The sequence below is a fragment of the Cydia amplana genome, chromosome 2 (assembly GCF_948474715.1).
Source record: "Cydia amplana chromosome 2, ilCydAmpl1.1, whole genome shotgun sequence".
Classification (NCBI taxonomy): Eukaryota; Metazoa; Arthropoda; class Insecta; order Lepidoptera; family Tortricidae; genus Cydia; species Cydia amplana.
In genome coordinates this window covers 11400335-11427559 of record NC_086070.1, presented here as the reverse complement: position 1 = coordinate 11427559, position 27225 = coordinate 11400335, and the positions used below count along the sequence as shown (strand labels likewise).

The 27225-nt window shown below is 34.9% G+C and overlaps 1 protein-coding gene across 1 annotated transcript in view; it reads left to right on the top strand.

The window, feature by feature from the left end:
• The first annotated feature begins 15353 nt into the window (after nucleotides 1-15353).
• LOC134658310 (neuropeptide SIFamide receptor-like) overlaps nucleotides 15354-27225 on the top strand; it is a 116975-nt gene continuing 105103 nt past the window's right edge. The window contains exon 1 of the mRNA XM_063513944.1: nucleotides 15354-16219. Within this exon, the coding sequence (XP_063370014.1) occupies nucleotides 15676-16219 (544 nt within the window). The 5' untranslated portion in view covers nucleotides 15354-15675. The remainder of the gene's footprint in view (nucleotides 16220-27225) is intronic.

The window sequence follows — 27225 nt, the reverse complement described above, 5'->3', positions numbered from 1 at the left end:
TGCCGTCGAAGGTCGGCAGCTCCGTCTTTGTTTGATTTACTTTGTTAATTAACTTATCGAGCGAATTTACTAAGCGAGTCACTCCTCCGTCTTCAGGGCGATTTTGCTCAGGAGAGTTTTCATATGCCGCGGCACTCGCGCCGTGCGGCTCTCTCGGTCCCAGTGGCTCGCGCTGGGCCGCAATATCGTCGGACCTGAAAGGTGGGTTGGCACTTAATAAATGTTGCTCAGTGGTATTAGGAATCGTATTATTTAACCATTCCTGTACGCTTGCACGACTGCGCGTGCCATGGCTTCCACGTCGGCTTGGGCCCGCCTCTATGGCGGCGAGACTGGCTTCCAGTTCGAGATCAGCAACTTTACGTTCGCGCTCAGCGGCCTGCTTTTCTATTTCAGCCACACGGCGCGCATGTTGCGCCCTCGCCTGCAGCTGGCGCGCGACAATGGTGGCAGAGGAGCGCGACGAGGCGCCGCTCGCCACGCGGGAAGGTGTCGGCCTCGGTTCGTGAAGGGCAGGGCCCGCGCCTTCCTGCGCGAGCGGAGCAATGTCCCTCCCGACGGCCTCACCGTCTCCCTTATGAACCGTCTCACTCATTGCACTTTTGGAGCGAGTTATCATTGAGATATCCGGTTCGAAGGACCAATTTTATTAACGACTTTATATTAAAATGCACTGGTTCGGAGAAAACAAAAATGTATTCTGACAAATAAAAATAGACAAAAAAGTATCAAAATCATAAACATAATAAAAAAGGTAAATTTATACAAAAAGGTTGTGCTATCTTGCACAATTGGTTTATTTATTAGTTTATCTATTAAATTGCATTATATTTGAATGAAAATATCAATATTTCACTTATAAATTGAGGGGGCTGGCCACTGGATAACACTTTTATCCAAAGAATCCAGTGCCCAGCCCCCCACGGCTGACCTTTGGGTTATTCGTTTATTTTATTATTTTCGAGCCAATGCGACCGTTAGGACCGTTAAATTTACATTTTCAAATTTAGTTAGGCATGCCCTAGTCAATTTAAAGTAAAACCCAGTAGTCAGCCGCATTTGAAATAACGTTTTAATGCGGCTGAGCACAGGGTTTCGCGGATCCAGTACTCAGCCATTGACCTTGCTTGGTACGTCGCCGCCAAAAATATGTCCACATTTTTAAACTCTATCTCATTGAAATAAGGTTCAAAAGTGTATACATATTTTTGACGTTAACTATACATAACTATCATTTTGCTTTTTCCTGGTTGGTATATGACTTTGTTTATTAATGATAATTAGATCTGCATAGACTCGATTAATTATTTTTTACCGAATACCTACTAGGAACATAATTATATATTACCTGAAATACCTCATTAATTTTTGACGGATTAATTATTAGAAAATAAATATTGCGATTCTTATTTTGCAAGAATAATGTTAGTTAATTAAGTACCTATGGCCAACAAATTTCGTGTCATAAGAATTGTATGTACCTATAAGATTTTTTATTTATTAAATAAGTAAACAAGTAGGTAAGTAATACATATGTTCATATGTATATGCAAAAAAATTATAAACTAAAATTAAAAACTACAACTAACTACAATAACAATAACTAAAATAGTAATAAAAAATAGATATTTGTATAACATCGTTGATTTTGATATAATATGCAAAAAATTGTAAACTAAAATTAAAAACTACAACTAACTACAATAACGATAACAAAAATTATAAAGAAAAATAAATATTATAATATCGTTGATTTTGATATAAATATTAGTGATTTTGATCTAATTATTATGAATAGTTTATATAGGCTGAGTACTGGGTACACAGAGGCTGCTTACTGGATTTTAGAGGCTGACTACTGGAGAAAAGTGCCACTTTTTGTTTAAACTTAATTACAGATATTATAAAGGGGATTGTTATTTTTTTTTATATTTTGTTTTAAAACTCTGATAAACAATTGATCTAACCATGTCATTTGTTTAATTATCCGACTAATCCTGTAGAAATGCCGAACGTTCAAACTTAAAAAAGTCGTTATAAGGCTGACTACTGGTGCCTTTACCCTATTTCAGCAACCGCCCTAAACAGAATTAGAAAAATATAAACTGAAGAAGCCAGAAGAAGCCAAAACATTTTACTTTAGAATTATAATCAACTGCCTCTTTGAGAACTTAAAGTTCTAAAATATTAAATTAGAATATAAACGAGAACTACAAACTTAGTGTATCTAATACTAGAGAATAAATGGCACGATAAAAGGCCATGGCTACTCGTGTGTATAATTTAATTATTTTTATTATACAAAAGGGCAAGGTTTACGTGAAGGGGCTGCATCCCTCATCCATATATTTATATGTACATAGATAAAGGATGTGTGTCAAATATAACTTCCATTCAACAAGAATTAAGTACCTACATTTATAAAGGAATAATCTGAAGGTAAAGTGTGTGGGTGTAGACATTTAAAGGGCACGTGGAAATAATGTAAATAGAATTATTTACTCATGCGACTACAAAAACACGTATCCCTTTTTCTTTATGCTGACACTCTTGTTTGTTTCATCAAAATGTTAAGAATTATATAGGTAGGTAGGTAGTTAAAAGCTTATTGCTACATAAATACAGAGTTCTATTTATGATTTTTAATAATTGACCCTATGACGATCATTATGAGATCTACTTTATATATTTTGTTTGACATGTATATTCCGTTATTTATTTATTCTGAAATTTCTGACCTTAACTTATAAATTGTTAGTGTTAATAGTTTGTATTGTTTTTTGATTATCATTGTTGACATTTTATAATTATACGTTTGCATGCTACATTATTGACGACCATAATGTAAATTCATATAGATTAGCGCAAGAATAATTTATACTGTAATTTATTATTATGAAATAAATAAACTAAACTAAACTAAACTAAACTAAACTATTAAGTCTCCTATAATAAAAATGTTATGTAGGTTGATCAAGATCATAAAGATATCCAAACGTTAACCTTTGAAAGTATAATCTGAAATGTATTTTGTAATATGTAGTTGAAGCCCATTGTTCTATCTTCGGATTTGCGCGCGGATGAGCATTGAACGCCACGTCGCTGAAATTAATAAGTAAGTAATTATTATTATTTATTCCCACACTTAAAATTACTGTAAATGACGAAAAAAGTACAAAAGTGAAAACAGTAGTCGAGTCGGGGGTTTAATTGACACAAGTAGGTACCTAGGTACTTATTCTTACATTATTTTTATTATTTATATTTGGAAGTAGCTTCATCCTGTATAACGATTGAAAAACTAGAGGCTATTGTTTAACCAACCGTGTTAAAACTCGTGACCTGTGCCTTTCAGGTAGGTATAAATATCGGAAAAGGCGCGGGGTTGAACAGATTTTTTCTGATATTTTTCCTACTATTTTTTTTACAAACTTTAGATTTATAAATGTCGAAGCCATTTGGTTAAATAAGCCAGTTAATCAGTCGTAAAGGTCGTCCATAAAACGCCTGCATTCAATTTGATGCCTAGGCTGATAGTTAATTGAACACCGATCATTCAACGTTTTACAACTTGGCGTATTGTCAGTCAGCCCTTTGAAAACTACTGATTCACTAAGCCACGAGAATTACAAATGTAACCTAAAAAACTTAAAGAATTGAAATATAATAAAATAAAATAAATAAAACTTAGGTACTCGTACACCAACACAAAATCTAGTGTCCGACCGAAACATGTTTTTTTGCCGAAACCGAAACCGAAACCGAATGTTCGGCTTTGGCTCTAGTTTCGGCCGAAACCGAAACCGAAACCGAAACTTTTGTAAACTTGTTAAAATCGTTGAAAAAATGTCATAAAACCGCTTTTACACACATATTATGGGGCTGTCAACACCCAATGTCCTTGAAATTGATGTTACTTAAGCAGTTTTTTATGAAAATTACTAGAGTTAGACCAAGATAATTCTGCAACGATTTTGATAAGTTGATAACACACGCAGTGTAAGTGTTATTTTAAACGTCAAAACTTCTATGAAATTATGACGTATAAATAACCTTTGCACTAGTTGCACTGCGTATGCTATCAAAATCATTGCAGAATTTTCTTGGTCTAACTCTATTCATTCACCAGTCAAGCTAACATGTAGACACAGGGTCAACCAAAAACGCGAGCGCAGCGAGCGCGAAATTTTTTGTTAACAATATCGCAAGGCCGGGTACCGATCTTCACCTGGGCCGAAAAGTCCGAAGTGCCCCATTGAGGCGAACTTTCATGCGAAGTCAAAGCCGTGCTTAAGGCTTCAGGATAAGTAGTTGATCACAGACTCCAACCAATGTCCATTGTATTCAAAAGTGAGACCGCAGGCCGAGCATGGCGCAGCGAGGCCAAAGGCTAAGCTGAAGTAGAGGACATGTGGAACACAAACCAATGGTAAATTGAGGTAAAAAGTGAGGCTAGTTTTCTTATTATTATCTTGCCCAGGGCCCAGTAACATGCGACAGTGCTATCTCATTCACTTATAGGTATTGACAGCCTCTTAAGACTGCGTCAACCGTCCAGTGGCGCCCTCATTAGTGGAATTGTGTTTTATAATAAACCAATTAATGTCTGTACCTAATATACATGAATCAGTATATGTAGGTATTAATATTGTTGTCCTACTTATTCCCCAACTTTTGGTCTTTGTCCGAAGTACCATTTCGTAAGTTTCGGCCCGGCCGAAAGGTTCGGCCGTTTTTTGGATGAAACCGAAACTACAGCCGAAACATGATTTTTTGGACGAAACTGGCCGAAACCGAAACCGAAACCGAACCTTCGGTCGGACACTAACAAAATCATACATCTGATCTGACCTGTTGAGTTCGGTTAAGATAGACTAAACTAAACATAATGCATTCTCTGTAACAGAATAATTTTATCCACTCCGTTTTACGAGTAATCTATCAGTTAGATGACTGGCGGGTGTATTGAATTGAATATATTTAATATTGGTATACTGTCGTATTCTACGTTAAGAATTTTCATACCTACCTCAAAAGGAAATAAACGGAACCCTTATAGGATTACTCGTACGTCTGTCTCGCTGTAGATGACAGGAAAACCTGTTAGAAATGTGCAGTCAAGCGTGAGTCGGACTTAATTACGTAGTTTTTGATTAAATACATTTCACTCACGTTTCACATAAAAAAATACATTGTCAATAATTGTGTAATATACGGAATCCTTGGAACGCGAGTCCGACTCGCACTTGGCCGGTTTTTTTATTTGTTAAGTGTACGACGCGACGTGTATTCTGCCACCATTTAAATGTTAATATTATGTTATTACACTGTCGTAGAAAAATAACATTATGTACTTATGCAACTATATATACGAGTAAATGCTTTACCACCATAGATATAAGATTACCACACTCGTGTCTAACGCTTCTCATTTATAATTGATAATAATTTGAAGGGATGTTTACAAAAACATCATAACTGACTACACTGGTTGACACCTGAAACGATTAACAATGTTCTTAAAAAAGTGTCAACCGCTTTAAGCATTTATGTTGTTTTTGTAAACATCCCTTCAATTGATATTTATTCAGGGGTAATTTTACAGCATTACAGCTAGGGGCGCATGTATCAAAGCATAAACTACTCGTACATACAGTATAGGTATAACATATTATTTTTGTACATTATTTACGTTATGTTTATATTATAATTTTTGTATGTGTTTAATTGTTTAGGTAGGCTGAGGTAAAACGAATTTAACGTTGGTCAACGTGATTGTTTTAGTGAAGTGACTGACATACCTTTGCTTACTCTAAATTATTTAAGCCCTAAGTGTGTATTAATTTAGGATTTGTTAGGGCCTAACTTTATGAATGTTGTACTAATAACATGTGACGAAATAAAAGGACTTTTCGTTTAACTCCATTTAAATTAATAAAAAAAACACCAAGCGATCTAATTATTCTTTTAAATAAGCACTAGACTAGACTTTTCGATTAGTGATTTTTGTCTAATGAGAGTATTAGTATCGTAGAGAATTAGTATCGTATGTAATTTCTTTGCCATTGGTCATTTTTTGAACAGAAAAAACATAGCGTAAGTAACGTCCGCGTGGCAATTTTCTCTCTACGCCACGTGGCGGGACCAGTTACACTCATTGGCGGTCAGCCCTAGGTAAATTATCAACCAAAAGAAAATCGTCCAAAGGACATCCGTTTTCTTGTCCGTAATAACAATAATAAGAAGCATGAAAGGAATTAGCGAACTCATCATCTTCCTCGCGTAGTCCCGGCATTTTGCCACGGCTCATGGGAGCCTGGGGTCCGCTTGGCAACTAATCCCAGTAATTGGCGTGGGCACTAGTTTTTACGAAAGCGACTGCCATCTGACCTTCCAACCCAGAGGGTAAACTACACCCGTTTAGGGATTAGTCTGGTTTCCTCACGATGTTTTCCTTCACCGAAAAGCGACTGGTAAATATCAAATGATATTTCGTACATAAGTTCCGAAAAACTCATTGGTACGAGCCGGGGTTCGAACCTGCGACCTCCGGATTGCAAGTCGCACGCTCTTACCGCTAGGCCACCAGCGCTTGAAAGGAATTAGCGAACTGAACCATTTAAATTTTAAAACAAGTTACTTGTACTCCATACATTTTATCCGTACACCCCAATTAATTTTGCATCAAGCAGAAACGTCTGCGAACGATGCTATTAAACTTCTTCGGTGAGACTTGAACTCACGAACCCTGGACCAGTGCCAAGACAGTAAATTTTTGCAAATTTGAATACACCTTATCTTGATTTCCGTGTGTTCATCATAAATACATATTAAATTCCTTAAAAGGCTGCAATATATTCACACATTATTTACTTAACTATCGTTTGGTGCTACTGACTCTAAGCGTGGAAAAACGTTTCTGCAGATGTGACTCGCTCTGAGGTCGATTATTCGTCGATTAGAATCGTGTACCCCCCCTTGTACCTAATCAACTGACTGCCTTCGTTGTCGTACCTCTATTCATTTACACGGCTGCCGCGAGCTGCTTCACGGGTCTGAAATGGGGTCATCGCAGAATAACTAACTTTTAATTGTCTTTAGATGGGGCATGTTAAAGTAAGAACATAATGTACCTTAGGTTTTTGTATTTAGGAGTGAATTATTTTCGATGGATTTTGTTTTTTACTAAGCCTAATAAAATTTTACAAGATACATAGCTTTTATTTTTTTATACTTACAATTAGAACGGTGATTAAACTTTTGAAACCTGAATGCGGCAAACCTCTGTAATGAAAATACACATTTACAAACTTTGTTTCTAAATACCTACTAGATTAATCTACTTAATACAGATATGAAACACGCAAAGTTTATTATGAAATAAAAAACAATAAATTCTTATTATTATTAAAGATGATTTGGAACTACGCTTTAAACTTCATTATCAAAAATAAATAGAATGCCGATATTAACCAGACACTATCCAAACCACACATTAATTTCTATACCCTTCAATATTAATATAGCGAAGTGTTAACCCCAAGATCTAGATTAGCTTATCAGCCAAAATACCCTTCACAGTGATAGATGTCCGCGACACTGCGAGGATTTACCCTCTAACTATATTCAAATCGTCGTCTAGACATACCATTTGTATGGGATTGTTTACTGTTATGCGAGATTTTCTAAAGCCTGATGAAGCCGCTTTTATGGTTTTATGCTAGTTATTATACTAGGCAGTTTATTATTCTCCTATTTGAATATAGGTATCATTTCCATCAGGACTTTGCTAGTGATGACCGGTAACACATGGTGTGTTTTGTATTTGTCGTTGAATTGTTATTTGGAATAAAACTTATAGGTACCTAGGTTAATGCAAACTATAATCAATACTTAAGTATTTTTAAAACCTGGTAAAACCTAAAAGAAACATGTACTTGCAGATGAATATATCTGAGTTTATTTTAAAGAGTCACATTCAAATACAAGTACAATACTTACCATAACTACTAAATACATCAAAAATACATTAAACTATAAACTAAATTAAAACTAAACTCAATAAAGCCATAACTCAGTCAAAAAACTCGTCCCGCGCCCTTCCAGACGCAAAGGTGCCCATCACGCTCGCCGCATTGCCACGCTGAACCGCGATGGACAGCCTCTGCATCAGGAAAGACCCGGAACGAGGGTCATGACCTCTCTCCCTTAAACGCTGCCCTAATTCACCCAAGAAAATTTTGGCCTCAGCAAGATTATTTGGAGGAAGCTCCTTTAGGTTATGATCAGAAAAATTTCATGGTTTGTAATACCTAAAAGGTTAATAACAATTTAAAATACACTTTTAAAATAAACTTGCATACAACGTTTAATTATCAAAAATGTTAAATTGTAAAAAAAACAGAAATGAGCAACAACAAGAACATGGCGCTAGTGCAGGATAGAGGTAGACGGTAGGGCTGCACCGGCATTAAAACCGAAGAATCGTTGGATGGATTTGAATCTGTGCCGTGCCCACGGATACCTCGCTCGGATTATCGAAATCATAATTTTGGATTTTAGCCAGCCCATTACTACACTAAGGGATCTGTCCCAACGGTCAGCGATGGCTTCACCGAGATGTTTCATGAAGGTGGACAATTGCGGAGCGAAGACTCCATCGACGGACGTGACGAGGGAAGTGAAAGTTGCGTGACGCTTTTCCCAGGCGTTCCTTCGGTGATGATGGGTTCTTTTGACCAATAAATAAAGTAAATAGCTAATCAATTAACAAGATAATTGTATTTTTGTAACAAGATTTTCGGTTAATGGCCCAAAAGTTGTGTCAACTGTGTTTAATTATTAATCATCATCTTCCTCGCGTTGTCCCGGCATTTTGCCACAGCTTATGGGAGCCTGGGGTCCGCTTGGCAACTAATCCCAGTAATTGGCGTGGGCACTAGTTTTTACGAAAGCGACTGCCATCTGACCTTCCAACCCAGAGGGTAAACTAGGCCCGTATTGGGATTAGTCCGGTTTCCTCACGATGTTTTCCTTCACCGAAAAGCGACTGGTAAATATCAAATGATATTCCGTACATAAGTTCCGAAAAACTCATTGGTACGAGCCAGGGTTCGAACCCGCGACCTCCGGATTGCAAGTCGCACGCTCTTACCGCTAGGCCACCTGCGCTTGGTTGTTTAATTATTAATATTAAACGCATTGTCTTTTATATCAAATTAAAAATTAAGAAGGGTTGCTAATCAAGTTTTATTGCAACCCTTCTTTTCTAACTTTACTAGTGAGGTGCTATGTGGAAGTAATTAGTCTCTGTAATTATGTAATCGTTTTAAGTTTGCTTGTTCGTTTTTAGTTTATTTTCTTTCTGTTGTCTACTTTGATTCTAGTTCATGATGCTTATAGGTTTTAAGTCATTACGAATTTTTGTCATTTTTAGGTTTCCGTAGCCAATTGGCAAAAAACGGAACCCTTATAGATTCGTCATGTCTGTCTGTCTGTCCGTCTGTCCGTCTGTCCGTCCGTATGTCACAGCCACTTTTCTCCGAAACTATAAGAACTATACTGTTGAAACTTGGTAAGTAGATGTATTCTGTGAACCGCATTAAGATTTTCACACAAAAATAGAAAAAAAACAATAAATTTTTGGGGTTCCCCATACTTCGAACTGAAACTCAAAAATTTTTTTTTCATCAAACCCATACGTGTGGGGTATCTATGGATAGGTCTTCAAAAATGATATTGAGGTTTCTAATATCATTTTTTTCTAAACTGAATAGTTTGCGCGAGAGACACTTCCAAAGTGGTAAAATGTGTGTCCCCCCCCTGTAACTTCTAAAATAAGAGAATGATAAAACTAAAAAAAATATATGATGTACATTACCATGTAAACTTCCACCGAAAATTGGTTTGAACGAGATCTAGTAAGTAGTTTTTTTTTTATACGTCATAAATCGCCTAAATACGGAACCCTTCATGGGCGAGTCCGACTCGCACTTGGCCGCTTTTTTTTGTTCCAATAACACATATTACGAACCGGTGTAGTTCTATGTTCACGTAAATTCTATAATAGCTACTAATTTCCCAATAAATACTACTGTAATATATTGTAGGTATTGGAAATTGAGAAGCTTGTTATGAAATGGATATCTGAGTACCTAGTTAATCAAACAGAGACTGCGTCGTGTACGCGTGTCGTGACGACACATGACACACATTCCGCGGTATTCGGAAAACAAAATCCGTTCTAGACTAGAAAACGATACGATATGTACTAGATACGTTGTATTTTAGATTTCAACTAGTTCTCTTTTGCAGCTCAATTCAGGCAACAAATGTCACTTTTACGTTAAAATATCGTAATAATATCTTATGGAAATCGTTCGCGAAAATATCATAATTGACAGGCTAGATCTTAAAAATATCGTTGTCGTATCTTGTTGATGTTTAATAGACATCTCATAGATGTCTAGTTCAAAATTCGAATCGGGCCCATTGTACGACGCAGTTGCTGAATGGGTCAGATATGCAAACAACACTTGCTGCCGCTTTGTTTGGATAGGTTTCTATTTTCCCTCCTCCCAAAGTCACTCAGCTCTAAGTAATATAAAATAATACACTATAGGTAGTAAGTATAGGTACTCCACGATTATAAATACCTACCTGAACCATACTCGTGATGAATTACTATGAAATAGGTACGCTCATAATTTGGTTGATCAAATTAAAAAAATCTTCGTTTTCCTAAGTTTTCTAAATTTGTGGTCCATAATTGCTGATAAACCGCATACTTTAATACCTTACTAATGCAACAAAATGTTCTTGAAATAGTCTCTCATAATAACGTTGTGCTGCGAGTTAACAAAATGTAAAAAAAAATATTAAAAATATTTTTATAGGCCACGGAATTTTAGTATAGAAAACGTGGGGTAGATGAAAATATCAAATAATAGAAACGTACTCCATACAAACGTACTCGACTGTTTCCTCCGTGGGTTTTGAAGCTAGAGCAATGATTTTTTCAACACAGATTAATATTGTCAATATCTGTATCGGACCGTTTTGCTTTTTTTTATATTTTTGTTTTTTTAAGGCGCTAGAGCCCTTTAAAAACTGCCAAAATGGCCTAATTGACTATGCCGCAATGAGAGGCGTGGTATTCAAAACTGATATCAATTAACCAAAAAAGCAAAACGGTCCGACAAAGATAATTTCATTACCATTTAGGTCTCAAAATTTCGTCACATTTGGTTAAGTTTTGGGGGAGGAAACAGTCGAGTACGAAACCTAATTTTTTGAGATTTTTATGCAGGGTTTTTCGCCTTGTCCTTATCGCACTAGTTTTAGGACCCGCTTCCATTAGAGAGACGGGTATGTTTACCTAAAATATTTAAATCTCAGCTCCCGTATCCTCTTAATAATTTATTTCAGGGGAATATCTTCGTTCGTTTATCAATTACTTCGTCTCGCCTGTCGATGCGGGTTCAACGAACTCACGCCAATTTCAAACCTGTCATATATCGGTAATATCGGTATTTCCCCATCTGCGTTAGAGGTTACGTGTTATTGTTTATATTAACCACATGTGGGGTTGAATTGGTCCAAAAATCATACTTGATAAGATTCCACTAAAAAAAACTAAACTTACACAGAAAAAGTGCTAAAAAAACGATAAAAAAATAACATAGCTTATTAATTACATTTTTTTTAAACATTCATGAAACCAAACCACTGAAAGAAACAAAAATAAATGATTGTCCACACCCTTATCTTTGTCCAGTCCCTACCCCGTCGTAAAGCAAATTTCTGGCAAAACGTGATTAATACCTAATAATAAGAAAAAGTATACCCATCCAATTACTTGTTTTGTGAAGTCGGTGCCAAAACAAAATTTTAGACAACGAACTTGCATAAAAAAGACGTAGTTTACTCATTAATTTAATTCTTGCACTAAGTACTAACTACTCGTTTTGTTTCTGTTTGGCAGCAAATAATGTTTTTGTTGGTGCAATCGGGTAAAAATAAGAAACTTACTTACACCCAGCTGCAAAAGTGCATATCCTATCCACTCTATGAATGAATCACTTTTGCAGCTATACAAATAATACCTACTTATAGGTAGACGGATATAACGGTTTATTCAAGCATCCTAAAACGTTGTTAGAACAACTACTTGACTTAACACAAGCAATCTACGGCGATCCTGAGCAATTTTGACAGTTTTTTCAAATAAAAAATATAGATACTTATTACAATCTATCTATTTCATATTTTATACACACTCCAATAATAGTTTTTTTTTACATTTCACATCGATATTTGTGCTTAACTCTATAGCTTTCTAGTATTAAAGGCCATTTGCGCGATTTGCGTCCCAGGGTTAGCCAACTAACTCGGAGTTTATACAGTACAGTTTAAACCTGTACCTGTATAAACGGTTAATTTCGAGTTAGTTGGCTAACCCTGGAGTCTATTACATTTACCACTTTTAGCTATGTATATTAGTCCGTTGGTTGGTAGGCAGTTAACAAAGTCGTTAAGTAGATTGTGGATTTGGTTAGTTTGGTCCACGTTAATGCTAATAAGTACTTAATCTGACAATTATTTGTACGCATATTCTTAATCTGACTGATAAATGTGTTTCGAACTTGTCACCTTTGACCTAAGATCGCAAAGCCAATATCGAATGGAGCCCAGGAAAACATGAGCTTTAACGAGATATCGTGTGAAATATTGTTCAAAAATGACAAGCCATCAATTTTCACTTATTAGTTTTAAGAAACAACGGACCTAAGTATTCCGGACGATACTCAAACATGATTGCTTAGGGCTTAGGTGATTAATCTTTAGTTAAATTAACTGCTCTCTTGCCTTTCCTTGGGATTGTGTATGGATAAACCATAATGACTTTGGGCCCGATTCGGATTTTGTAATAGACATCTATTAGATATCTTTTAGACATCGCCAAGATACGATAACGATATGTTTAAGATCTAACCTGTCAAATTTGACATTTCTGCAATTCTGGAGATACTCTTGAACGATTTCCACAAGATATTACTTAGAGATCTAATTCACATCTAATAGATATCTAACACGATCTATCGTAAAAGTGACATTGGTTGCCCGAATTGCACTGCAAAAGAGAACTAGTTGAAATCTAAACTATAACGTATCTAGAATGGATCTAGTACGTGTCGTCTCTTGTGAATATCTTGAAGTTTGAATACGGCAGTTAGTCTTTTAAGAAATAAAACCCGGCCAAGTGCGATTCGGATTCGCTCACTAAGGATTTCTTACCATTACGCAAATAACCATGGACCTAGAATATTACGGACGGACTGTCATCTAAGACAAACTGTGACACTGCAATGGCGGACGGTTTGAATGTGTGCGTGTAGACGAGTGTTACCATGTCACACAAATTCTCCCCTAATGGTGAAACAATTATTTTTAATATCGTCCTTGTTTTCAAATAAATAAAACTAGGACAGTTTTACGTTAGACAATAAAAAAAAGTGTGCACGTATCTGATTTTATAGGTCTTGTAAATGCGCAATATTGCACAATTACTTTGTGCAAACATTATTTTCAATACCTAATGATATTTAGCATCGTAATGAAATCAGTTCGTCATGTTTTTTTAATTTATACATTTAACTTGAAACATATCTGGTTTTCAACAAAAAAATTATAATACATAACCATACCCCGCAACGGAGCTAGCAAAACCGTAGCATATGACAGTTTTGTGCCAGGGTAAGCGATTCTGATGAACCATTTTGCTTTAACTTTATTGTATGTAAGATTAATAAAATTGATCGAGAACCTTGTTGACCCTCTTCCGATATAACCCGGTTTAATTTACTGTCAAAATAATATAAATTAACAGGTCAATGTCAATATTAGATGCGTTTCAATGTATCTGTTATTTTGTTTATAAAATCACGTTTTTTTACGCATTTCTTTCAAATATTAACATGGAATTTTCACTGCTTGAAAATATTGGTGTGTTTGAAAACAAAGAAAAAATAATTTTTGTACTTTAGTTTATGCGTAGTAGTGATAACCCTGACGTACAACTGCTACAGATTTGCTAGCTCGGTTGCGAGGTATGTACATAACAAACCAACGTTAACTATCAAACATGCATGTAAGCGTCTAATCTCCTTAGTATCGGGAAATTACCATACCGACCTAGTTTGAAATGCACAATCAATAATTTAACCATTTACCTAAATGATCTCTTAATACATAATGATTTAATAAGAAGGGTATCAATTACCCTACTTTCGGGAAATTACCCTATTCATGTTACTGGTCACACTCCTGTTTTGCAGTTTGATAATTTATAAACAACAAATTATCGTGATTTTACGTACTAATTGATAAACTTAAGTATGAAAAGTTATTCCGTGACTTTTTTTCTTTCGATCGGTACAATTCTAGCAGGATTTAACTACGCATGCCGGCATATTTTATATTTTTCTTCGACATGTTTACTTCAATGACGTTTCGATTCGTCTGACGGCAAACTGGTGGATGTGGGCTGTCAATGTGTGTGTGTCACGCGTAAATACTATGAAACTGGTGGATGTTGGAATCACAGTTGTGTTGTAAGCGAAACTCTGTCCGTAATATTCTAGGTCCATGCAAATAACGGCAAAATATGACGCTTGTTGTATTGGAACCCCACTTAAAAAAGCTTTTATTTTGTTTTTAGTATTTGTTGCTATAGCGGCAACAGAAATACATAATCTGTGAAAATTTCAACTGTCTAGCTGTCACGGTTCATGAGTTACAGCCTGGTGACAGACAGACGGACAAACAGACAGACGGACAGCGGAGTCTTAGTAATAGTTACCCATTGGGTACGGAACCCTAAAACGGTTTATGATCAAAAATAATCGTTTTTGTTATTTTTGCTGTAAACAAGTTTTTATGTCACAAGTTAAATAAGCTGTTTTAAATTTGTGTAAACATTGGAGTTTTGTCATTTTATATCTTGTTTTTTCCACTTATAGACATCAATCTATCCTCTTTTTAACCTGGCAGACCCAAGCCGTAGTTGATCCTACTATGCACACAGAAAAAACACAGAAAAAATGCCGGACGTTAGCCTGTACGTAGAAATACAAATTTCCTATAATTTCATGGCATTGAAGTTATAGGCTGAGATTTCCCCTCAATGCTCCATTTGGATTGATCACCTTGTATATCCATATGATTGTTATCTACTCTGAGTTTCTCTGTACTTAATAACGCGCTGACTGCATTCTGCGAGGCTCAAATTTGATTACGGGTCACTGTGATTAAAATTCATGAAATGCTAACGGTTTTCCATGCATTTGCGACCTTCTGAGCCTAAAGGCGTCTAGTTGAAGAAAAACAAACTCTATGACGTGTAAAATAGAAGTGATCTAGGATCCTTAATATAGTGGGTTGGTTTTCAGCCAAAATGCACATGCGTCGTTTCCGAGCGGGCCTACGCCATGGAGGCTACGCTCAGACGGCGCTCGACCGCCGCTACACACGCGCTCTACGCTACGCCTCTACGACCCAACGCGCGAACACTCCGAAACTTTCGTATTTTTCTATGACATAGAATTTTCGTTAAGTGCTGTGAAATTTCTTTGCTGACGTTCGGTGTTTTGTGTAAGATATGACTTAATTTAAAATATGGCTCCTTTAAGAATACCAGCAGGTGATTTCTTTACGAACGATGTAAGCGAGTTCTTCAACTTCTCAACTCAGCATCCAAGTCACGAGACTCGCCACGGCCGACATAGGAACCACTCTCACCCGCATCATTCAAAAAATCACATTGTGGACGTTCTATCAAACTCTATAATGGAAGTTTTAAATACTAAATTTGTGCCAGAGAACAGTGTGCTACCGGACCTGGAGCCGTTATCCAATCATATGGACATGGACCGTCATCATCCATTGAAGATGAACATTACGATGAACAGGTCTGATTTCGGTGTGATGAATGAGGAGGTGATGTATCGCCACAACGGAATAATGACGGCAGTGTACTGTGCCGCGTATTTGCTCGTGTTCGTAGTTGGGTTGATCGGGAACTGTTTCGTGATCGCGGTGGTGTACCGCTCGCCGCGGATGAGAACTGTCACCAACTTCTTTATCGTGAACTTGGCCGTGGCTGATATTCTGGTGATCGTGTTTTGTCTACCCGCTACGCTGATGTCCAACATATTTGTTCGTGAGTATTGTTTTCTTGATTGTAATTATTTTTTAAAATACATTGTTGAATTTATTCGAAATTTTCTTTTGCTATTTATATAGTATTTTTGTTTTGTGTTCGAGTAGGTATGTAGTACAGGCAGAGTCAGACCAGAATACAAAATTACAAGGTAAGTTGTGTTTTTTGTTTACTGTCCTTTTACCAATTGTTTTACATAACTTGATAATGGGAACAAAAAATAACGAACTCAAAGACGTAACCGTTTATAAATCTTATTTTAGCTTTGGTCTCACGTAACGATATGTTAATTTTTGAAGCGTTTGACGAAATTGTTCCAGAAATGGAGCATTATTTCTCGAATAATAATATCTTGTTCCGTTATCAACGGGATATTGAAATAGGATTTTTTTTGGGTAAGTTGAAAATGGGTAAATTATTTTATACATCGTCTTAACGAGATACGTCTCGCGTAAAACCGTTTCGTATGAAATATGAAACCACTATTTTTTAATGTTCATGTTGTATAGTTCCGCTAACAAAGAGTTTATTGAATATCCAACCCTGGGGTTTTTATTACTTTTACTTGGGGGAAGTCGTGTGCGGAGGGAGACAACAAATATTAAATAATTCATATATATATTTAAAAAAAATCATTTAGTCCATCTTTTGTATTTATTCAATTTAAAATAATGCTAAGGCTTAATAAGATTGTCAAGTGAGGCATTGTCCAACCATTCATAATAAGTAATATGCATATACAGCGTGTGGCCTGTAACACGGGCGAAAAATTAAAACGTAGATTCTACTCCTCAAACTAGACAATGTTTGTTCAGCGACTTTTAAAAATAACTTGTGGTTTGGATTTTAAAACACTTTAAAATTTATTCGAACACGCAATGTATTACGAAATTGATTATGCCTGTACGGCAACAAGACTGACAGGCAATGTCAATTAGACGGAATTTAAAGTACATTGAAAATATTATTTAGTTTGAAAAAGGGACAATCTTAAGACTACATAATTTCAAAAAGTTGTTGAATGAAAGTTTTATTGTTTGAGGAGTAGAATCTACGTTTTAATTATTCGCCCGTGTTACAGGCCACATGCTGTATAACACATGGAGCTCTCCTCGTATTTACATATATTAAAGAGATTGCGTTGGGCTTGTTAGAGACAGTAAAGTTAGAAATAATTTCTCCATTTATGTAAATGTTTTTATTCAGTTTTAATTTTGTATGACATCACAATTTATTATTCAAAGTCTTCTCAAATACGGCGTATTAAGTTTAGTATACTGAATATATAAATTATTGCAGATATCAAACTGAATTTCCAGCGATAATTTTTAACTTGTCTTAAGTACAAGACAATTTAAATACCTACACTAAAATATTTGTTAAAAATGTTAGTTAGTTGTCAAGTTTTGATAAGTGCTTGTCTTTAGTACAAGACAATTTAAATACCTACACTAAAATATTTGTTAAAAATGTTAGTTGTCAAGTTTTGATAAGTGTTCTGGGCTAATATAATTATCCTAAACGAAGTACCTACCTAGATGTATGATGTATAGTTTTCATTTACGACTAGGCAATCAAATCTACTCCTGGGACACTCTTCTCTTGGTCTACTCTTGGGACAGAATACCAATTAGGTTTATAGGCTCTTATAGTTTAACGAACCGGTTACATAAGTGCGATATTAGCGATTTGAGCACTGGTTTTTATATAAATGTTGATACAATCTTCTGGTTTATTTTATTGTTTTTTATACACAACGTACTAACACTATATTCTAGTAACTATCACAATAAGTCGATATCAAATACCATGTATTTTTTTTAAATTATTAATAGGTAGCATGAATATAAAAATAAATAATAAAATATATGTAGGTACTCAATCGTAATAAAACCAGGTCAAATTTAACTAAGTAAATTTTTATCCTTGGTACAATTCCTCAAGGGCCTATTTTAGATTTAAGCTAGTTATCAATTTAGTTTAGTTTACCTCTGGTAACATGTTTATTATGTCGTCCCTGCTTAAAATATAGTTAGATAAATACTTGTGCAAGGTTAGTACCTTATCCTAATACCTAGGTTAGTACCTTGCGATTATCAGAATAAAACAAGAAAACAATCAAATTTGACATTAATCATTCTTTAAAAGTGACCCTGTTTCGTCAACTAACCAAATATTGATAAAGCCTTTTTTTTATTCTGATAATCGCAAAAAAATTCTCGAAATTTACATTTTCATACAGTTTATAAAAATCACGTTTTTCAAAATTTTTTTTTGTTTCCAAAATCATCCTGCTACAATGGACACTTACATATACCTACCGTTAAAGCACTCTAAGTGATGAGTTAGAGCCTGCATTTTCCACTAAAATCTACTAAAACGTACGAAATGTGATTAAACTTCCAGTAACTTAGTTAATTAGTAGAATTTAGTCAAGTCTTGTTGGGAATTTCATAATCATAAGCTATTATGTATTGATATAATAATGAGAAATGATTTTATGGTTTATAATCAGTAATCACTCCCTTCATTTTTTTATATCATTGTATTCCAAACAAAATATTGTCCTAATGTTGAAAGGTGTAGTTACTTAGGTATGTCCTTTATTTTCACCTTGTAAATAAAGGACATAAATAGTTACTAGGTAAGTATATTTAACGCCTTCCCGCAAAATATAAAATAGAAAGGCTGCTAAAGAACATGACAGGTCGATTGAAACTGCTCCCTGGAGTGGAAATGTGAGATAAGCGAGTTGTTAGTGCTTTGCATTGGTAGATGTTTTACTTGAATCCATTTTAAACTTTGTCGTTTTGTGCCAATTATATTCATCATTATCATCTCCTCATTGTACTCCTATCAGATAAAAATGTTAAATTAAAAGTCCTAAATTAAGTATAAATAATTGTTCAGCATAGAAGGGTAGTTATTATTTCTATTTGTTCTACACCGTTCCAAGTTTTATAGCAGAAATGGTAAGAAAAATCTCGCAAATTGCAACAATCGTACCCTTACAGAATGGACTAAGTAAGTCCGTAATGAAATCAGTCCACAAGTTGCGAGATGGCAAGAGAGTTTTATGTGATGCAAATGGCAATGGCAGACACACTTGCAATACTTCGATAGGACTAATTGAGATGTAGTTAAATGATAACGTTTGATTCTTGTAGAACGTTTCATTAAAACCAAATTGTTCGTGCGTATTCATCAAATCTTGATGAGTGAGCACGAACAATTTAAATTATACTGTAAATTAACGTAACGTTATAACATTTCAGTGATCCGATTAATCAGTAGGTATCTGATAAAGATATGTTATACTTAGGTGTAATATCATTAGTCGTACCTTATATTTAAGGTGTCATAATTATGTACAAGGTGTATGGTCCTTGGAAGATGTGAGGACCTTAAGACGTGCACATGAAAGTAAATAACTACTTTGTTCATCCATGTATATTTAATTTTATACAAATTGTTAAGGGGCCCACTGATTATCAGTCCGCCGGAAGATATCGGCCTGTCAGTTGTTCGGAACTGTCAAACTTTTGTTCTAACTGACAGGCCGATATCGTCCGGCGGACTGGTAATCAGTGGGGCCCTTCAGAATACCTACAACCACCATACATCAATTGTGAAATACTGTATTTACATTGTTTACACGTATTACTTAAGGGTAGGACTGTAACCCCTTCAAGGCGAATCAACTGTAAATATTTTTGCTACTACATCAAAAGGAGAAGTCTAAAAGTAAGGTGAGTGCATCAAATTCTTCTTTGCCTCTTATTATGTTTATTGCTACTTTCAGGCCAATTCGAACGTACACTGACATCAAAATGATGTCATTTTTAGTTATCGTGCGTTTTGCTCGTACTTATCCGTGCATGTATTGGCGTCGTGGTTTAAAGAAAATAAACATTATTTCACTGATTATCGCGCCATTTAATGTAATATTTATTTTATCTAAAGTTGGTTGTTTCTAAAACTTATGTTTGAGTGACTTTTCTCATTTTATCTCTGGGCGAATAGAAGCTAGCTTAATGGGCAAAAGTTTTTAGGATTAAAATCTAGTTAGAGCTTGCGAGAAGTGAAAACTGTTTTAAACAGAGTACATTGTTGCAGAGGCGGAAATGGTAATTCGTGGATGAGATTCGATTTTGATAGAAAATTGCCGGTATAACCTCAGTTGTGCTGTACAAGGCAGAAAAAATAGTTATCGAAAGAAAAAAATGCAAAAAGATGACTAAAATTCGGACAGCATCCTTATCATAGAGACATGTCTACAACAAAAGATTCATGATTACTAGCACTGGCGGTACACCGAAAAATTCAGTAAAATGCTGCAAAAAAATATTGAACGGTATTGTATCTCGAGAAGCCCCAATTTAAACCAATTTAAACCAATTCAGAAGCAACCCTTGGATATCAAACTAGAAATTAACGGTCAGACTATTGAAGAAGTTAGTGAATTTAAATTATTAGGGATAACTGTAGATAGTAGCGTTAACTGGAAAAGCCATATTCAAAATGTAAAAACTAAACTATCACGATTTGTCTATGCGCTAAGTATTTTAAAAAGAAACACAAATTTTGAAACTGCGCTTACAGCATATTTTGCATATGCGTATGCGTGGCTCCGATATGGTGTGGTCTTGTGGTACCCAAGCACTGACGCCAATGATTTGTTTATAATGCAAAAGAAGTGCGTCCGTATTATGACAAACACACGTATACCAAACAGCAGTCGTCCGCATTTCGTAAAACATAGATTACTCACGTTACCGTGTATATATATACTTGAGTCTGCACTTTTTGTTAGAAACCACTCGGAATTGTTTAAAACCAAAGGAGAAGTATGTAAAACTAAAACTAATAGTAGGTCTAAAAATCAGCTAGCCATACCAAATTAGCTATGTGCAGAAAGGGGCCCTACTACCAATGTATTATAATTACAAATAAACTCCCTGACAGTATAAAACAGGAACCGTGTGACAAACAGTTTAAAAATACGCTTAAAAATCTTCTTCTAGAAAAATCATACTACACAATAGACGAATTTTTAAATGACCAAACATTGGAATAATGCTATGCTATGTACTTACCCAAATTAAACTAATTAAGTTCTATTAAAATATTATTGTAAACATTTATCGACATTTATGCACTCTAAAAAACGACATAATAGCTAATTGTTTGAATCTATTTATAAGTAAACCTGGACATCTAAATTTAATATTAATTAGCATGATAATTTATTAATCTTTACTATTCTCATAAAAGGAGTGACATTTAATACTGCATAAACGTCGATAAAGTATAAAATTATAAATACAGATTTTATTGATATTGATATAAGATGCATGCATATACTTACCTAGACTTAAGAAATATTGAGTGCCCTTACAGGGTGTCATGTACCTACCATCCTCAAATCGTAACACCTAATGTAACATGAACATGACTGCAATATAATAAAGAATAAAGAATAAAAATAAAGAATAAAGCCCAAACTTGGTAAGTATGTTATGAAAATTATTTTTATTATAATTTAAAAAAAAATACTAAAATGTAGTGATGTGATATACCTATTTTTGGAATCGGCTCAGAAAGCCCTTTCGTTTAATAATACCACACACGATAGGTTTCAAAACATTTTTTTAAAATTCCATACAAAAAAAAATGACGTCATAACTCCTCTCGTTTTTTTTTATTTGTTGGTGCTTCGGGTCAAATTGTTTCAAATGTCCTAAAGATCAATCGTACCGATTTTCAGACCTTTAACACCATTTGCAGCGTTTTTTGGCGAACCGCTATAGCTATACCTACTTAAAGCACACTTCTAAATACACTTAACGATGACTTCAAAAAGCTTTTTTGTCATTTAAATAATATCGTTCGTAAATAAGATACTAAAATATATTTGTTTTTGTGAAGTGAATACTCACAATTTACGTATCTCACAAAGGTGAGCAAATTGGGGCCAGTCCCTCGTATAATGTCGTCAGAATTAAATTCATTTGGGCGCAATTATTCGAAAATTTCATTAAGACTTTGATGTCATCCTAACAGACCGTTAGAGTAATTATAATGAACTACTTATATATTTCTTCATACCACGACCTAGCTTTCTTGTGTCATCGTCGATACCGGGTCGAGTTCTTATACCGGGTTATTACCCGGGATATGAACTGTTACCCGGGTTGTTCGATAACAAATCCTTAAACTATTGTCGAAGGGTTTGTTATCGATTAGGCGTACTGCGCGTTTTTGTAACTTAAACAGTTTGTCACAGTTGGCTGCTGTTCGCCATAGGTCCACGACCTGAATAAGTATGGAATGGAAGTAGCCATAGTAAGCCATTTTCAGGATCTGTGTACCATATTTAACTAAGCTATCAAATGTAAATAAAAAAGGAATGAGAAAATAAGAAATTACCATACAAATCAGATTCCAAATCAAGCATTTCTTACTAAACGTACCGCATCTTTATATCCAGTTTAATCTTTCAAAGAACCTCCTTGAACGTCTCATTCTCCGGTCTAGACGCAATATGTTAGTTTTTCTACCATTCGTCTACTGCATCTGTCCCGCTCAAACACAGCTGTTCAGTGTATCTGTCGCGGGCCATTTGATGTGTTGATGTCTCTCTTGCCCGATATTTATTGTTTTGTCATTGAAATAACAAGCATTGCAGATGTCGTAAATTTATGCGTCGGTGAATGTGGAATTAAATTGCTGTCATTAAGTAGCCTATCATGACACAGTAGCCGCATAAACAATTAAGACGATAGCGGACGACCGCTTATTCATACAAACACACTATACTACACTACTACTACTATATTGGGACTAAATATAGTCCCAATTATCCTCCCTGGATATTGAATTTATGGAAAATATTTATTATAAGAGTTAGGAGCGAAAAATAAATTCCATACAAAATTTTAAAAGTTCCTGTTTTCCTGTTTTAAAAGTTTATATAATAACAAATCGAAAAAATATTAACGAAGGGGGCTGAAAAGACATATTGCAAACCGAAAAAAATTAAGAAAAAGGGGATAGCAGTGGATGCTGTGGTGGTGTGTAGTCATGTATAATACGTACATGATATTGCCTAAAAAATGGGGACAACGTTTGTATGGAGCAGCGGTCACTTAATGATAGACATAATGGTAGACACTTAATGTGGAGCCTACCCTACACTTGGAATTATGTACAGAGGGGCTACCGCAAAAATCGAAATTCTCAAATTGCGGGGATTTTTCTCTTTTACTCCAATGAAGGCGTAATTAGAGTGACAGAGAACAGTGCCCGTAATTTGCGATCTTCGATTTTCGCGGTTATAGCCCAGATTATGTTCCCGGCAAATCGTCTTCGTACTTCCGTATTCGCCTGACAATTTCAAGGGAAAAATAGATATCAGTCATCTGTATCACTTATAGAACTGGGCCATTGTTACCTACAACTATTTCAAAGAACAAGTTTTTAAAAGGTGTCTGTTTGCGCTACGTGATTTTAACCGGTTCTTGACTGGGACGAAGGAATTTGGTAAATATGAAAAATAGATGGTACCCTAGAAAGGTAACTTAGCCACCTTTCAAGAGTGATTAAGCGATAAAATATCTAATGACAAGATTGCTTTCTTATACTTCTGCAAAGATACAATTATACTTCTGAATTTCTTTTAATAAAAGAGTTAAATGAAACGAAGTTAGCGACAGTTTTGAATCAATCTGTTTTATTGATATTTGCTATTTCAAAATATGATAGCCTATAGTTGAATGACTAACTTTTTGTATACCTAGCCATAGAGAAAAAAATACATAGAGTGCTCACTCCATACATCAGTTTTAGTACCAAAAAGACTTAGCATCTAGCATCGAGTAGCGGATCTATCAGTACTGCTACTTGACAATAGATGTAGCACCGACCGGAAAGTCTTATGCTAGATAAGACTTTCCGGTCGGTGCTACATCTATTGTCAAGTAGCAGTACTGATAGTTCCGCTACTCGATGCTAGATGTAGACACTGAAATTAATAGTCTGAAATGATGTATGGTGTGAGCACTCTTGTCTTATTATATTTCTCTATGACCTAGCGGAGTAAATAAATGGAAGAAAGCTAGTTGTAGTTATCACAATAATGAAAATGAAAGGGACATCGAAGTTATCGATAAAGGATAGTAATATTTTATGAAAGTACTTACTATTAAAATACCCAAGCCACCTATAAATTGCGTCGATAGGTACTTAAGTACAGATATGTTTCGTAGGTTCCGCGTCTTTGCCAATAAAGAACAAGAGTTTATTGCAAGACAATAAATGGTGTTTTACAATATAAAACGACGAGAAATAAGCTTTACAACTGCAATAACATTGATGAAAAGAGACGGACTGCTTTGACGACCAAAACTTCTTTGATGTGTCTGAGCAAATAAAGGGTATAATGAAAAAATACAAGTAGGTACTTACTTCATTCCAGATAATGTTGGATCATAGAAGATCACATAAGTAGTAAAATATTTAAGAAAAATCCGTGAAGTTGTAGCGGTTAATCCTGAACAGCTTCGACTTCGATTTATTATTTTAAACTTCAGGTAGAATAATGTATAATTTACAGATTATGAAGAGAAAGTCGCTAAAATGGTTGGTGGAAGTGCTTTCTTCTTCGATTTATATTTACAATTACTTTTGAAGCGTATAATTGAGCAATGTTACTTATTGAAAAAAAAAAGTTTTTTTAAGTCGAAATTTGAAGAACTCGACTAATTTTTTTTTAAACTCTACGCTAAAAACACTTTAAGCCGAGTATTTTAAGCCCTGAGTCGAGTCCTTAATTAAAAAAAATAAGCTCATCTCAAAATGACCCGAGCCTCCGAATAGAGATTCGTACAACAAATTTGTAGGTTTTATCAAAATACTAGTAGCAGTAAAAAAATAGTATTATTTTATGGTTTACCTAACCCATGAACTTTACGTGCAAACAATGTATTTTGAATATTTTTGTAAATAAAATTACAAAAGTAATAAAAAAGTAAGTTTTTTAAGTCGAAATTTGCAGAACTCGACTAATTTAAGCTGTGGAACGATCTACCAGTGGACGTAAGGAAATCGCAATCTGTTGCCTCACTCAAGGAGAAGTTGAAAAAGTTGTGGTTATTAGACTCCTGATGTAGTTAGAACTGAATACTTTGTATATATATATTTATATATTATTTATATATAGATTATATGTTTATGTAGTTAGTAAACAGCGGTATGTTTATGTATACGTATATGTATATGTGTATATAGGTTATATATGTATAAGTATGTTTATAGTTTATGCGTATTTATGAGTAGGTAGTACTGGTTTTCTCTTTATTTATTGCTCTCGTCTTCCTTTATGTGTATCCAAAATTCTTATATTGCTATTTGTCCATATTAAATTGTCTTTCACCTGTTAGTGTTTGATCCTTTCGCATTTTCTCAAAGGTTAGCTGGAAGAGATCCCTTTTAGGGATAAGTTCGCCTTTGTACATAACATTCTTATTTTTGTTTTGTTTTTGTCCGTTTTATGTAAACCTGTTTATGTGCAATAAAGTGACATACATACATACATACATACAATTTTTTTTAAAACTCTACGCTAAAAACACTTTAAGCCGAGTATTTTAAGCCCTGAGTCGAGTCCTTAATTTAAAAAAATAAGCTCATCTCAAAATGACCCGAGCCTCCGAATAGAGACTCGTACAACAAATTTGTAGGTTTTATCAAAATACTAGTAGCAGTAAAAAATAGTATTATTTTATGGTTTACCTAACCCATGAACTTTACGTGCAAACAATATATTTTGAATATTTTTGTAAATAAAATTACAAAAGTAATAAAAGAGTACCGTAGGTTTCGCTAGGTTTTTAGAATAATAATAATGAGCCCTAACTCGAGACATTCGGCCATTAACTCTAAACTAGTTGTGAAAGATGTTGAAGTAGCGAAGTAAATAGAAAAGTCGTTTTTGAGTGCGTTAAAGTTCATTTAAAGACTAATTTATAGAGGAATTCTAGGATAAATATACCTACCAGTATTTCACTTTTATTATTTGAGCTACAAAATGTTCGAGTAGGTACTCAGACTGAATATAAAACAAAAGATAAGGACATCAAATTCCTATTTGATTTAGAAAATATTAACTCCAATGTTTCAAAAGATATTTAACGTACCTGATTTAAGTAAGTGCTAAGTTATTAAAGTTGATTTGTTCCTTTGACGGTTAGATACTTTCCCATTAAGATCGTGTGATTTTTCATAACAGGAAAAAAGTGTGGTCGAATAATTCCTGTGTACCGTACTTCCGTTTCTGCTCGTTACAGTAAAAATACTTTAGTTGCATGTTAATTTACTCAATAAATCAGTGCTACAAATGACACTACACTGTTAGATGTTTTCGCCAAAACGCTCCTCATAGCAACTATGTATTCGACTAACTGCCGTATTCGAACTTTAAGATATTCACAAGAGACGACACGTACTAGATCCATTCTAGATACGTTATAGTTTAGATATCAACTAGTTCTCTTTTGCAGCGCAATTCGGGCAACCAATGTCACTTTTGCGTTAGATAGAGTTATATATCTATTAGATGTGAATTGGATCTCTAAGTCATATCCTGTGGAAATCGTTCAAGAGTATCTCCAGAATCGCGCAAATGTCAAATTTGACAGGTTAGATCTTAAACTTATCGTTATCGTATCTTGGTGATTTCTAAAATATATCTAATAGATGTCTATTTCAAAATCCGAATCGGGCCCTAAGGTGGATAACAACTTTCCGAGGACCACTAAAAAAGCTCTGAGCGAATTTGCTTCTTATGTATCAAATCAACATATATGTATAATGTATGGTTATCAAACCATACATTTATTTTTCACAGATCTACTGCCAGCGTCAACGTCAATCACGTTCGCTTAAAGCATATTTTTCATGGCCGAGGAATTAGATCAAGTTTGTCTCTGCCGACCCTTCAGACTTGT